Here is a 15,831-nt window from a genome sequence, read left to right as displayed (position 1 = left end):
TTGCAGGACTAGAGGGATCAGGGAAAAGGCAAGGTTTTGAATTCAGGACTTTCCTGAAGAGAAGCAATTCCATCATATTGCTTTTCTTGTGCTTCCAAGTCAGTTATGTACTCCCTGCTTTTCAGAACAATTAACTCCAAAACCTGATGATGAGTTAATGTTATTCTAAAACAAACAGAAATCAAAGTATTTGGTACCTAACTTAAAGATATTTACAAATAGACTAGAAACAAACTGGAAGCACAGTAAGAGCTGGATATTCCTGACTGTTATGTGGAAGGGAAGTGAAAATTTCTAAGCTGATTTCTTTGTAAACTACTGAAAAAAAGGCTGATGGTATTGTTTGATTTGCAGTGAATGTGTTTAACCATGCCAAGAAGTGAGATATTATCCAGAAGATCACTGGAAAGAAAAAGAGCATCTCTCACTCATTGTAAAACACACACCAGTAATTTCTGACTTCCACACAGTTATTCAGTCACTTACAGTGGTCATCAAAGTCTGAAATACACTTATTACAAGCACTTGGCTTGCAAGTGCTTGACTTTTGGCTGCCTGAAAAGGAATGAGGAAAAAAAACCCCCACATTTAAAATATTTTAATTGAATATAATAGACAAACATCTCAGAGGCTGAAAGACTTGCTTACTGTGCACTATATTATCAATCAATCTCATAACAGGCTTAGAGTCCTGGACTCTCTCCCCTTTAGTTCCTTGCCTACATTTCAATCAATATGTATTGATCTGTTCTCCTTACTGCCTCGGCGGCAATGGGGAAGGCAAGTAGTAGGCACTCTCTTACTAAGTCCTTATAACACTGACTAAATCAGGGAAGGAAGTTAGCAAAGATACTGTGTAGTAACTGTAGGAAGGTGAAAAATATACTCAATGCAGGTAATATTTGGGAATTTGGACTGAGTTTAACAGGCATGATAAAAATATGACTAAATTTGAGCAAGTTTCAAGGCAGACAGAAAAAGGTACCATCCTGATATGGCAATGGCCTAATTCTACATGTAAGGCACAGTGTGACAGACTTAAAAAAAAGTTTGTAGGGATCCATAACATAGATAGAAACAGTGCTTTAATCAATTTTGTTCCTTGAAACAGCAAAATTATTTTAAGAAAAGCACCTCTAAACATTTACAAGCAGAATACCTTGTCTCTGCTTATGAGTTTATAAATTCTAGTAAAAGGTTGCTCTAATAAAAGATACGGAATTTTGAATGTATAATGAGAGTACATGTAGGAAAGACCAGCAAGTCTACTTACTATGCCCAAGCCACCAAAAAAAAATCAGAAAAACCCATCCCCTCCCTCTAAAACCCAGAGCTTATTTGTTTCCTTAATCTAATAATTTACACATTGGTTTTGCAGAGATAACAATGCTGATTCTGGATGATATGTTTGTGTTTATTTCTGTTGAAGACTGGAACAGGATTATTCAAGCTTTTCTTAGCACATTTTGCACTGCTGGGTCAATTGTAGCAGCAACAAGGTGAGAAAGTAAGGTAATGAAGAAAAAGTAGACTGGCAGCTTGTGTTAAAACAAGTTAAGAAGGCATCAAGTGTTTTAATGACAAACTGTCACTCAAAGGAAAAAAAAATGTGATCAAGTGCATACCCCTTCTAACAGTTTTGTATCATATGCCTTAAAATGTTTGTTTTATTGGTAAGAGCTTCAGTATCATAAGGGAAGAGGAAAAACATCAGCTAGGATAGCTTATCTTCCTCTTGTGCAAGTTAGAACTATGTTCATTTTCTACCTTCCCCTCTCAATTGGCAAGAGTGTATTTTCAATATTATGAAGGGAGAAGACTTTTTTTTTTAGTTTTTTTTATACTTACTGACTGAAAGCTAAATATTACTCTTCACCCTTCCTCAGATTTTAGGTAGCATGTGACATGCCACAGAATTGTGTGAATTAAAAATCTAATGAATAGTATTAGGAACTAATTAAACTCCCATTACAATCTTCTTTCTTTCACCTTTTTGAAGCCTCCTCCCTCAAATCCAATCCAAATGTGACAAGGTCAGCATGCTTTCTTCAGAACAGGAAATAAATCTGCAGTCTAAAAAGAATCTCAGGGTCCATTTTCTTCCCCAACTCAGTAGAATTACATCCTAAGGTAATCATTTACAATTAAATGTTCGCTAATACCCAGAAGTATATGAATTGCTTTCCTCAGAGTTGGATGTTACAGGTTGATCTTTAAAATTCTTACAAGTCGTTGCTAGCTGGTGCAGAGAAGGCGGAGAAAAAAAGGAGCATTACCATTAAATTATTATTGCAGAAGCCCAAGAAAAAAGTCACACATGAAAGCTGTCCAACTCTTGGTTTATGAACCAAATTATGATTTTCCCCCATTCTTCACAAAGGTGTTCCCTCCCTGCCAGACTATCTCACCTTCCTTCCCACTGTTTTCTTGGCTGTTTTGCTACAGTCATCTGATGAACCTTTTTTCCCACAAGTTGCAGTGAGACCACCACTTTCTGTGAAGCTCCTGTATTAGTTTGTTGCTTTGTTCTTCTTGTGCTGAAGAACACAAGGGATAGGCTGGTTATTGCCAGAGCCCCCAGAATTTCGGTGCCAACCCCATCCCAGTTAGTTAGTTGCAGAAGTGTCAGGACTAGTGCAAATAGCTACTAGGAACAAGTTGATTACTTTGCACTGGTTGGCCTGTCATTCCCCTCCCACCTCTAAAAATTAACCTGCTACCCACCTACCAAGAACCCCAACAAAACAAAAAAATACTACAAAAAAACCCCCACACCTGGACCATTGTTTAGAAAAAATTATCTGTCTATGCTAGGTTTAAACTAGAGGCCACCTCTTGTCCTGGTTAAAAATTGAAGTGGTTTACAGTCAGAAGAGATATCATGTGCAATGCTGAAAATAGTTGCCCCACCATGTTTTTGTTTTGTTACTATGACAGCAATTACTAATATTTTGAAGAGAATGACTGCTCACTGACACAACAAAAGGACAATGAGAAGGTGTGTTTTCTTCACCAGTCCAGGAAGTCTCATTGTCTGCCCAAATGCAATTATTTCGTATGATGTTTAGGCAAAGTTATTCTTCATCAGAAACAGAACTGGTGAAAAAAATCTAATTCAGAAAAAAATAATGAAGAGATACAGCAGTTTTAGGACTTTGCCTCTTCAAATATCTGATAAAAGAGGCAAAAAATTAAGGAAAAAAAAAAAGAAGGGTCTCAATATTTCGTATATTTAAATTCTTCTGTCATCTAGAACATAAAAACACTTTGCCAAATAGGTGACAAGTGCCTGTTTTGGCTGCATTTTCTTTTACACTTTTATTAGTGTTAGAATCAAAACCTCTTACTACATTCTACGGCTTTGCTATGTAGCAGTTATATTTTGAAAATGCCATAAAAATCAGGCTTCACAATAGTTAGTTTGATTCTTCAAGTCTTCCTAGCTTAGACCTATCTCCTCCTCCAGAGAGACAGAGAAATGGGAAGACCTCTGAATGGACAACCTGATCTGCCATCTCATTCAAGAATTCCTGAGCAAGAAATGCAGCACGCTACTGGGTTTACAGATCTCTGTCTTCCTTTCCTAGATCTCCTCTGCATTGTAGATGCAACTGTACTTGTACTAACACATATGTTTCACCATCAAGTCATTCACATCCATCTTAATTTGCAGATTTTTATGACATTTTTCAATACAAAGCAGACATTAATATATAATGAATTCAGCTTCTTTCACTTTAACTTACATAAAGCATAGGTTATGTGATACATGGTATTGTGACTGTGGCTCCTTTCAACATAAAGACTAATGAAATGGTTGTGGGACATGACATAGTTAAAGCACAAGTCCTCAACTGATAATACAGAGGATGCACTTGATTGAAAAAACAGGACTGCAGGCACATCAGAGCTTCAGTGGGGCTGTTAATTACTCAGCTATAAAGACATGGTATTCATAAGCATCCTGTTTTTTCCAGTGTATGTTAAACTTTTCTTTCTTTTTCAAAAGAAGAAAAGGAAGGGACACAATTAATAGACTATTTTCGTAAAGACATTGCAAAGAAACTTACGTGTAAGACCTACAGCTGACTACTCAACCTCTGTTTCAACAAGAATTACAGTGCTGTCATAAGAGTGCTCCATTGACACCCTAGCATTTCCTAGCAACAATCTATGTTTTGTACATAAAAAAGTGGATGAAATACTGCCTATCAGTGTTTTCGTTCTCATTATGCTGTTAAACCTTTCCCCATCTCCCACGTAAAGGGAAAGAATCTTTTTTGGAGATAATGCAGAACTTCAGACTGTGCTCTGTAATGTACTGAATTAGCAAATAACAAGCAATCAGATTACAAGGTGTTTCATGTTATCCAAGTTGACCCTTCTAAAAATAAAGTTAGTGTTAGTTCATAAATCCACTACAGATTCACTGATTTTTAATCCTGCAATGGACAGACTGCCCCACAAGCAAACAGAGAGCTGGGTATTGTGCTTTTCATAGGGCTGCATCTGAGGGGTTTTACCCTGCAAAAATAGTATCCAGTCTTATCATTCAAATTCTTTGTGAGCCAAAGAACTAAGTATAAAGAATGTTTCATCAAGTCTTCTATTACCAGTAATAAATCCCTAGTAACAATGGCAGCATACCTGGATTGTCATACGTTATTCCTGCAACACAGCACTGAATGCATTCCAGGCACATAATGGCAGCCCAGAATAACCTGTTTATGGTATTATTGTAGGATACCCTGATGCCTATGAATAGAGAGACCTGGACCTTGATCAGCAGTCATGGAGATGCATGGAGTTTTGCTTCATATATTTGTTTCCTTTATCAAATATGTGGAGGAGGAACTTCACCCTGCCCTGGCTTCTTGCGGATCCTTGGTGAGCAAGACAACCCCTCACCTGCAGTCAAGTGCTGGGACAACAGCTGCTTAGAACTCATTTCTTTCCTGCACTGCTAGCTGGGCAGTGCAGCTAGGGTAGGTAGAGTAGGTAGTGCAGCTAGTAGAGTAGGTAGTGCAGCTAGAGTAGGTAGTGCAGCTAGAGTAGGTAGTGCAAGTGTGCACAGTGAAGAACACTTTTTTAATTCATGCAAAGACATGCTTTCTTCCTAGCATATTATTATTCCAGTACCAGAAAGACTCATGATTTAAAAAAAAAAGCCTGTTTTACTAGTTCAAAGACCAGCATTTCTCTGTGGGAGGGTATTTTCTGTGATAAAGACATCTCCTAGTCATTTTTGATCAGTCTAAGAAAAAATCCTTCAGCTGCAATGCATTGTCTCCTAGCCTCCAAACAACTGTGGCTCTTCTCCCTCTCCCACCCCATGCCCCTTTTCTTCCAACCACCACCTAGTTAAAGGATCTTTCAAAACATTATTAACTATAATATGTACACACACACAATTACGTACACACATACCCTCCTGCAAGATGAGAACCAACATAAACTCAACTAATCTACATAAACCCAGTTCTACAACATTCAAGTGAGGCTTTAAACTCATTGGGAATAAATGTCATCCCTTTGGAGATGCCCTAGCCCTTACTTGTAGCATAATTAGTGGGGTGGGTGGGGTTTTTTTCCTCCCCTCCCCTTATCTGAACACAGATTAGCATTTATAATAAAATATATCTCAAGCAGGATGGCAGAAGGTTAGAAAAAAAAGATACAGAAAAACCAGCATATTTCCATCCATGTGGCTGTAATGGTAAGTAGACTCCAAATCCTACTGTAGCCAGGTAGATACAAAGCAGCAAAGCAACAAACTGAAAAAGGAGTGGCATGGTAAAGACCAACCATTCACTCTGGAATGTAGGGGTGGAGAGATCAGGTTATTTCTGCTGGTCAGCTGTTCAGGTCTTGTCTATATTAATCTCTTGTCATAGCAATTCATCTGCTAGAAAGCAAAGAACTACATGCCTTTAAAAAATGGCCCTGTGCTTTTACTTTTCTTTTTTTTTTAATTTATAAAGAGCAAAGGAGGCACATTGGAAAGATTTTTTATTTATTCCTAATATTTTCATGCAAATTCTGTCCCTAGACTTGTGTATCTCAAAACAGACAGTGGAGGAAAGTTGTTTCATGCTGAATCCCTGTTTACAAAGATGTTTGCAAATGTGTGCAATACATTCTCAACATTCCCTTTGCTGCTGCTGAAGGTGTCTGTGCTAAAGCATGATATTGATGATAGGTGTCAAAAAAAAAAATTCACAGTTATTTAGACAATTCTTCATTTTCACTGAAATATTTTTATCCTATGGAAGAACAGAACTAAGCTGATTTCTCTTACTGTTGCTCCCATCCTTACCTCAACACAATTTTTGATAAAGCAGTTATCAGAGTAAAAAATAAATCGCAAATCAGTCTTCAGTGTTTCCTTAAAATCCTTTGGTCCATTTAGAACAAGTGCATTTCATTTTCTCAATTTGTTATAGAAACTCTGGGTTGGTTTTATAAAACATCCTGGGAAATTCAACTCTATTTTAATGGCAGCATCGGAAACATGAATTCAAACTGATGGTAACTCACATAAAGTTTGTTGACATATGGTGCCACCTAGCTAGAAGATTTTATGCATGTCATGTATTACAGGTTTAAATATGTTGCCATAAACATACAGTTCTCTTCAAAATGAGCTAAACATGAAATGTCTACCAGATAAACTTCAAAAACTGTCCCTTTCTAGTGCATCTGGGATTACAGTTAAACAGAGAGGTAGGCATATGTTAAATAAAACCACAGTACTAAGTAAAGTTTTTCAAATTCTTAATGTTTATATAAGACCGTAAGATTACAGGCCATTACTGATTATTTCAAAGCTTTTCAATATATGTTAATATGAATTTACAACCTGCACAGACAAGAGCAAATGAGGCATGGCTTAGGAATTTTTTCCCCTTCAAATAAGTAGCAACAAGACCGGCAGAATTGCTTCCTAAAGCTTTTCTTGAAATAAAACAGAATCATTTGGAAAATGCAACAGTGTACCACTGGCACAAGGATAGGCACATACACCAACAGTCACAAGGAATAGGAGCAAGAGATTCTCTTTCAGCTTGAGAATCAATAAAAATGCACTATTACCAACAAGTTGAACTGAAAGAAGTAAGTTCAACCACTTATTTTAAAACTTCAGCAATCTCTTTTTTTTTTTTTTTACCAGAGGCTGCAAACTCAGAGTCCAACCTTTCTATAAAATATAAGAGAATGAGATTTCTCAAAGAAAAATGAAAGCTTTTCTTGAGGCATTTATGCACCCAGTCATGTGTATCAGTACATTCAGCAAACAGGTTACAAGTCAATGCCTGCCATTTATGTGAAGACACCACGGCATGTAAGCAAAAACATTTATATTTGCTTCTGGGAAGAAGTTTTGTCTTAAAAGCATTTTTTTTCCTGGAGAATGTAGGCAGTACGCCTATTAAAAGGATTGTCTAGCACCCTTAGGACTACAGTTAGAGATTGCTGTGCATAACTGACATTGCTTAAGGATCAGATAGGCTGAATAAATAAGCAAACCTTCCCTAGGCACAAAGTGCTTCCTGGTATGGTAATGATACAAAGAATATACAGCCTTTTATACAGCTAACCCATGGAGCCCATAAAGGCTGATTTACAGAATTTCAGAAAGTTTGAATGCATTCAAGATGAAGATACCAAATAAGACACTGCATGTTATTTCAGCTTTCAATAGCATACACAGAAGCTTAAGCAAAAAACAAAACAAACCAACGCATTCCTTTAGAGGAATATTTTAAACATTATACTGTGGAATTTTATTCAAGAGCTAAGGTAGGCAATTCAACAGTAAGTGTTTCAATAAAGATCTCTTCACCAACTGTAACTATTACTCAGAGTGTATTAGAGGAATCAATTTATATTTACCATACATATTAAGTATGAGAAATCAGACCTACTGTACTAGAGGCCAAAACCACATTAGTTTTCAAGACACTTTTCAATTAAAATTCTTTTAGGGACATACAGACCAAAATAAGGCTGTGTGCCCATGCAAACACTTTCCAAGGGTCAACACTGTCACAGTGCAGCAGATCATACATGTTACTTCCAAGAACCCACAGGTCATGATGAATCAGAATGCATGAGCAGCAAAGCAGCCCAAACACATTGCCATACACACATTTCTAACAACTCCCAAAAAAAAGCTTAGCTGTGTGCTTTCTTCAGCATTGCTGCAACTGATGGGAAAATGTATGTGCAGCAGAGGTAGTGATTTAAGTTATTAACAACCAAAAACTTCCCTTAAGCATAGAACTTTTGCACTTCATCTAGCATAGATTCCCTTTCCACAGCCACAGCTCATCCTTGGAGCATCCTCAAAAGCTCGGGGAAAATACATTAGATACAAGAGCAGTTAGAAGAAATTGGAGTAATCTGAAAAAAAAACAGGTCGTATTTCTACAAAGTATTCCTTCCACACCAGTTACCACTTAATGAACTTCTGATCCACAAAAGGTATTAGAATAGAAAAATCTGAGTGTGGAGAGTGAGACATAATAGTAATAGTCAAGTACAGTATTCAAGTTTGAGTTATTGGAGTATTTTCTCCATTCCCAAAAAGGAAAAAGAAATATTAATCCAGCAAACAAATCCTAAAAAACACCCTTATTTCACATTTCAGTGGCTAATCACCTTGTTTCCGGGTCTGACATCTAAGGGAAGGAAAGGAACTGGATTTGTGACAACATTCAAATCTCTCAACACAATTACATAAATCTTCCAAGATGTAGTCACATAGAGAGGAATTTCAGCATTAACCTTCTAGCTCATACCAACAGAAAACAAAGAAACAGAGTAGAAATGGGAGCAAAACTTCTCTTTGTAAGACTTTAATTCTCCTTGTCAAACAACTGTTCCTAACATTACCTTTTATTTTTCCCATCTATCATGTGGATGGAGGAGCAAGACGGGACATCTCCATACCCTGATGCAGACACCAGCATACGTGTGAAGAATGTGCAATGCTCCCCTGTGTGGCCATTCCCTCTATGTAAGGATTCCTCAGCTGTTATAATTGATGTAGTGCAACATCTACAAAGAAATAAAGGAATATATATTTGCAAGTGAAGCTGGGCAGAATGTGCAACACTTTCCCAGGAGAATCTATGCTGGAAGAGCATGGCACCCACTGCTTCCCACGCAGGACACAGTCATTTTGCTCTTACTCCTTATTTCACCATTTCTTCTTGCAGGACCTGCAAGCTCACTACTCAGACTGTAAGAAGGCCCAGCTCCTCCTGAAAGTCTTGTGAGAACAGGGGAGACTGAGAGCCCAGCAGCAGAGTTGGAGGGGGGGCTGGCCTCTACTGACCTGGTGCTGGGCTCCAGGTCATGCTTTCCATTATGAAATTATTGCATAGTTTTTTGTGGATTAACATTTCATTGCTTCTTTTAAAACAAAGTTAAAATCCTCTGGGTCATGGCAATGTATGAATTAACAGTGTAATTTGTGTCCCCAGGCTTTCTTAACCAGTAATGTGTAGCTTCTGTTTCAAATTATTTGCACCTTTAGGCCCTCTGTTTTAAGGTGTTTCCTTTGTCTTAGGGCTTGGCCAATATTAATAAAATATAAATATTTATACTCGCCTTTGAATTGTTAACTGACTCAAGCAATAGCTTAGCAACTGAGATAACATAGGAGGTTATCTCTAGCATTCTGTTCTTACACGCTACTTTGCTGCCAGAAATGCTAGGAAAGGCTTCAGAACAAATCATCTCCTAGCCCATTCTGGTAAACAGGGACTAGAACATTGTTGAAGTTTACTACTAAACAAATTGGCTTACAGTGACTTATGACGCTCTTCAGTAATATTCCTGTTGTAATTCAGGATGGTCTTGTAACTATTTTCTAATAAAAAACCCAGGAGGTGGTTTTTTTATTTTTCTAATAAAAAACCTCCTGTACCTGGGAGGTAGATATCAGTATCTTGATAAGCTTGAGCTGTGTTTTCTTGGAGTATTGGCTGTGAATCCCCCTTAAAAATTAAACACCATCTGCACTAACTTAAAATAGCTTTGCACTGTTATGCACTCAAGCAATCTCTATTGCGCTAAAAGAACTGCAGGAGTTGTAAAAACTGCAGCAGATGTGGAAAAAAAATATTATTATGGTAACACAGAGATTTATCTCCTTTGCAACATACAGTTCTGCCAGATAATCTGCAACATCTGTTTTTCTGAATGGTATGATGGATTGTCGTTTTCTACTAAACAGTTGCTAGGATAATTCCGACAGGAAGCCAGCAGAACAACGTTATGGCTAGTAGTGTGGTAGAAGTGTAAGTAAGGTAGAATTGTGACTAATACAACACTTGGAGGAAAGCTCTTTTTTCCTCTCAAGTAGTGGGTTGGTACTTCTGTAATGAGGCTCTAGCACTGATTATGTTGACTGCTTATTGATTTATGAAGTGGAGGCGAGGATGGGAATACTAGCAAACACAACAAAAGCTTCCTAGCGTCTGACCTTTTTCGGCCTGGTGGTATTTAATTCTAGATCACTCAGTCTTGTCTGTCTACTTTAGGTATTTCTGGAGGCCCGACTACTTTGGGCTTTTGCAAATTGTCAAGCGGCCTCATGTTGCTGTCCTTAGCTGGCACTGCTGGTATTCTGAACATCTGAAAGTCAAAAAGGCTAGTGCAGGTTCTTGACCACATTTCAATTCATGCTCTGCAGCTCCGATTTAGAAACTCTATCGGTATTCTGGTAAGTATAACAATCCTTTTCTCTTGTTGGCATGTCTAATGTTTGCTGACCCTACAAATTTTTATCAGCTAGTATCTCTTGAGTGTATAACCGCTGCAGTGCAGATCATGGTGGCTGCAGTAAAGCAAACAGACAAATGTTCAGTTTTCTGCCTGCAGACCAGAGCCCCTAAATCATGATTAGAAAATCAAGAAAGGTTGTTGTGTCTTTCAAAGGCATTTGCTCACTCTTGGGCAGCTACATGTCGTAAATCTGGATTGCCTATGCACATAGTTTAGGTATTATAAACTGGGACCACTCCTCACTCAAAAAATAATACTATAGTGGTTTCTGTGTAAAAATGTTTTCCGCCTAGAAATGCAATCTTGTAGTCTTAAGCAGAAAGCTAAGGGAAACCAATCTGCCATTAGGGGATTGTATGAAATCAGGCTGAAATGTGATGTTTCTTGGAAATTTCTAACATTCTGCTCTAGTGCTTCAAGGAGTCAAGAATCAAGCCAGTTCCCAATAAAAGATCAAGCGTCAGCTGTACCAAACCTCCAGAAATGTCATTGGTTCCTTTACCAGTTTCTCTCCACGTCCTCAGGTAATGCACTCAGGTAATATTTATATGCAGAATTGCTGCATTTCATTAATAATTAATTATGAGATGATATCATAAAAATTCATCAGCTCTGAGCTTTATTAAGCTAAGAACAAGCCTGCACTATAGGAAATTTTTAGCCTTCAATCAAAATAATTAACTTTGTGCAATAATTATGGATACCTCTACTCACCATCTCTTTCAAAAAATATTTGTCCGAACACAAGATACCTAATTGTAATCAAATGCTAATGTTATTATATTTGCTTTATTTTCTCTCTCACAGCTTATTTTAATGAAGATGACTATTACCGCATACAACTTCTTTCCACAGTTTCCATTCAGTTGGCATTGTCAGGTTTCTACTGTGGAGATCAAAGGAAGTAGTCTCCATAAAATTCTCATCATTGTCACACCTCTTGAAAACTTTTCCTAAAAGCTTTACAATAAAGTGACAAATTTTATAAGTGAAAAATATAACAAGTAGATTTGAAAGAAATTATTTACAGCCTCTTTGCATGGTAAATTTATTATCAAACCAGTTGATACAGGTTGCATATTGCTGTCCTCCTTGCTTTCTCCTTTCTTGTAAAATTGCTGAACTATGGGATTTTCTTCTAGTAAGCTTTTTTTCATGACACCAGAAATGCTATAGAATGCACGGCAGGCATCTGAACTTCATCCAGCAGAGCATACCTGATCATGTTTATGCAATGGAAGAAAGAGTGATCCTTAGCAGGATATGGATAGGGTTATTAAAGCAAGATACAGAATCATAGAATCATTTAGGTTGGAAAAGACCTTTAAGATCATCGAGTCCAACCGTAAACCTAACACTGCCAAGTCCACCGCTAAACCATGTCCCTAAGCACCGCATCTCCACGTCTTTTAAATACCTCCGGGGATGGTGACTCAACCACCTCCCTGGGCAGCCTGTTCCAGTGCTTCATAACCCTTTCAGTGAAGACATTTTTCCTAACATCCAATCTAAACCTCTCCTGGAGCAACTTGAGGCCGTTTTCTCTTGTCCCATCACTTGTTACTTTGGAAAAGAGACCGACACCCACCTTGCTACAGCCTCCTTTCAGGTAGTTGTAGAGAGCGATAAGGTCCCCCCTCAGCCTCCTTTTCTCCAGGCTAAACAACTCCAGTTCCTTCAACCGCTCCTCATAAGACTTGTGCTCTAGACCCTTCACCAGCTTCGTTGCCCTTCTCTGGACACGCTCCAGCACCTCAATGTCCCTCTTGTACTGAGGGGCTCAAAACAGAACACAGTATTTGAGGTGCGGCCTCACCAGTGCCAAGTACAGGGGAACAATGACTTCCCTAGTCCTGGTGGTCACACTATTCCTTATACAAGCCAGGATGCTATTGGCCTTCTTGGCCACCTGGGCACACTGCTGGCTTATATTCAGCCAGCTGTCAAACAACACCCCCAGGTCCTTTTCCGCCAGGCAGCTTTCCAGCCACTCTTCCCCAAGCCTGTAGCGTTGCATGGGGTTGTTGTGACCCAAGTGCAGGACCCGGCACTTAGCCTTGTTGAATCTCATACAATTGGCCTTGGCCCATCATCCATTCTGTCCAGATCCCTCTGCAGAGCCTTTCTACCCTCAAGCAGATCTCAAGCAGATCAACACTTCTGCCCAACTTGGTGTCATCTGCAAACTTACTGAGGGTGCACTTGATCCCCTCATCCAGATCATCGATAAAGATACTAAACAGAACTGGCCCCATTACAGAGACCCGGGGAACACCACTTGTGACCGGCTGCCAGTTGGATTTAACTCCATTCACCACAACTCTTTGGGCCCGGCCACCCAGCCAGTTTTCTACCCAGTGAAGTGTAAGCCCATCCAAGCCATGAGCAGCCAGTTTCTCCATGAGAACAGGGGCCCCACGTGGGGTTGAAGTTCCTCATGAGAAAAAGGGCTAGCAATTATGAGACTTCCCCCAGCTACCTATAGAATATTTAATCTGTCTCTTCATCCTGGTTGGGTGGTCTATAACAGACTCCCAACATGATATCTGCCTTGGTGGCCTTTCCCCTGATTCTTGCCCGTAAACATTCGACTCTTTCATCACCATCATCAAGCCCTAAACAGTCAAAACACTCCCTAACACGCAGGGCTACCCCACTGCCTCTCCTTCCTTGCCTATCCCTTCTGAAGAGTTTATAGCCATCCATTGCAGCACTGCAGTTGTGTGAGTCATCCCACCATGTTTCTGTGATTGCAACTACATCATAGTTTTCCAGATGCACAACAGCTTCCAGCTCCTATTTGTTGCCCATGCTGCATGCATTGGTGTAGATGTACTTCAGTTGGGCTATTGTTCCCACCACCTTTTTTGGGGGAGAAGCCCTAATTCCTATGTGACTGTTCTCAGGCGCTTCCGTGGTTTCTAACACATCAATATCCTGTGTGTCTTTGCTGCCGCATGGATCTCTGTCCTCTACTTCCACTGAGATGGCAGGCAGATCTTACTGTGTGCAGGGAATGTTTGCTCTTTTTATGAACAAAAAAAAAAAAAAAAAAAAAAGTAAATTGCTTTGATATTTAACTTCTTTACTTTTAAGAAACTTGAAAATATTCTAACATTGTGAGGAGGGAGGGCTAGAAATAACATCCCAACTATTTTTAGAATAAAGTTATAGAAAGCCATGCTAAACTCTGGTGCATATCTGACTTTGGTGGATTTGTACTCACTTCATTAAGGATTTTGCCAAGCTTGAATATCCGTGTTGACGTGATTCCTTTGTGTGCATAACATTATTTTCTTTGGAATATAACTTTCTGTACAAGTTTGTTATTGCTGTCTCTAAAGGAGAAGCTGCCACCGTTACATCTGTTGACTAGGCAATATGAGATGGAGTAGCAAGTACTACAGGAGAGAGGCACTTGTATATAATACATCCTTGTATATCACGTTTCTTGCTAAGGTGTATTTATGGTAGCTGAACAGCAAAAAAAAAAAAAAAAAAAGCCATTTGTATGTTCAAACGGTATCTCAGTATTTTTTGTGATTACAAGGAATAGTTTTGGATCTGAAAATTAAAACACTGCAAATTATCAGAAAGATACTACAGTTTATTTTCATCACTTATAGAGAGTTAGAAGAACACCACAGCAGGGCACAAGCAATCTAGATTTCTGGCATGTCTTGACAACAACTTCCTGACATAGGTGATCGAGAGGCTAACAAGGAAAGGTGCTCTGCTGGACCTGGTACTTCCACACCCCCAACCAGTTCTTCCTCATTTGTAAGGTGGGGTCAGCTTTGGCTGCAGTGGACAGGAGATGGTGGAGTTCAGGACACTAAGAGGAGGCAGCAGGGCAAAAAGCAGGACCAACAGACGTGGATTTCAGGAGAACAGGCCTCTTCAGAAATCACCCTGGAAGAATCCCATGGGATATGGCCCTAGAGAAAAGGGTGGTCCACGAGAGCCGGTTGATATTCAAGGATCACCTCCTCCACACTCAAGAGTGGCCCATCCTGACAGGTACAAAATCAAGCAAAGGTAGCAGAAGGCCTGCATGGATGAGCAAGGAGCTCCTGACTGAACTCAGATAAAAGGAAATGTACAGGAGGTGGAAGCAGGAGCAGGTGAGCCAGGAGGAGCATAGAGATGCTGGCTGGTCATGCAGGGATGGGGTTAGGAAAGCCGGGGCCCCCTTGAGGCTGAATCTGGGAAAGGAATATGAAGAGCAACAAGAAAGGGTTCTACAAGCGCATGAACAGCAAAAGAAAGACTAGAGAAAATTTGTGCCCGGTGCCGAGTGCAGCAAGGGGCCTGGTGACAAATGATGCAGAAAAGGCTGAGGGAGTCAATGCCTTCTTTGCTTCAACTGGTAAGACCAGCCTTCAGGAATCCCAGGCCCATGAGACCAGAGGGAGCTGTGTGGTGTCACTGTGAGGACACTCTTGATAACCTTTGAATGATTATGGCAAGGGGGAGAGGTTCCTGAAGACTGTAAGAAGTCAAATGCCATTCCTTTCTTCAAGAAGGGCAAGAAGGAAGATCCAGGGCACTACAGGCTGGTCAGCCTCACCTCAATCCCTGGGAAAGTGATGGAGAAAATCCTCCTGGAAACCATTTCCAAACTTCTTAAGGACAAGAAGATGATCAAGAATAGTCAACATGGATTTACAAAGGGGAAAATCATGCTTAACCAACCTGATAGCCTTTTACAATGCTTTTACAATGAGGTGACCAGCTTGGTGGATGAGGGGAGGGCAGTGGATGTTGTTTACCTCAACTTTAGGAAGTCTTTTGACACTGTCTCCCATAACATCTTCGCAGACAAGCTGACAAAGTATGGACAGACTCCATAGGCATACTCCCTTGAGTGAACAGATCTTCCTATTTAAACTTTATCAAGACTTTGGTATCAGTTATCTGACAGACTTCTTTGTTGATTCCTAGAAATTCAGTTAATTTTTTTTTTTTTTTACAGCTACATGTGGCATGATGAAATTTATCTTTTGAAGCAGCACAAAAATTCAGACAAAAAACTAG

General features: G+C 39.4%; 1 protein-coding gene across 1 annotated transcript; it reads right to left on the bottom strand.

Moving 5' to 3' along the window:
* Window positions 1–424: 424 nt before the first annotated feature.
* Window positions 425–4,659, bottom strand: LOC140647243 (probable palmitoyltransferase ZDHHC11B). The gene is given in 5 exon segments (XM_072851604.1): window positions 425–555; window positions 649–719; window positions 1,364–1,460; window positions 1,463–1,538; window positions 4,648–4,659. Coding segments are annotated over 5 exon segments (387 nt in total).
* Between the last annotated feature and the right edge of the window lie 11,172 nt (window positions 4,660–15,831).

Source organism: Ciconia boyciana, chromosome 2, assembly GCF_034638445.1.
Source record: "Ciconia boyciana chromosome 2, ASM3463844v1, whole genome shotgun sequence".
NCBI lineage: Eukaryota > Metazoa > Chordata > Aves > Ciconiiformes > Ciconiidae > Ciconia > Ciconia boyciana.
The sequence above is the reverse complement of the archived record's forward strand: the minus strand, read 5'-3'. Positions and strand labels throughout refer to the sequence as shown.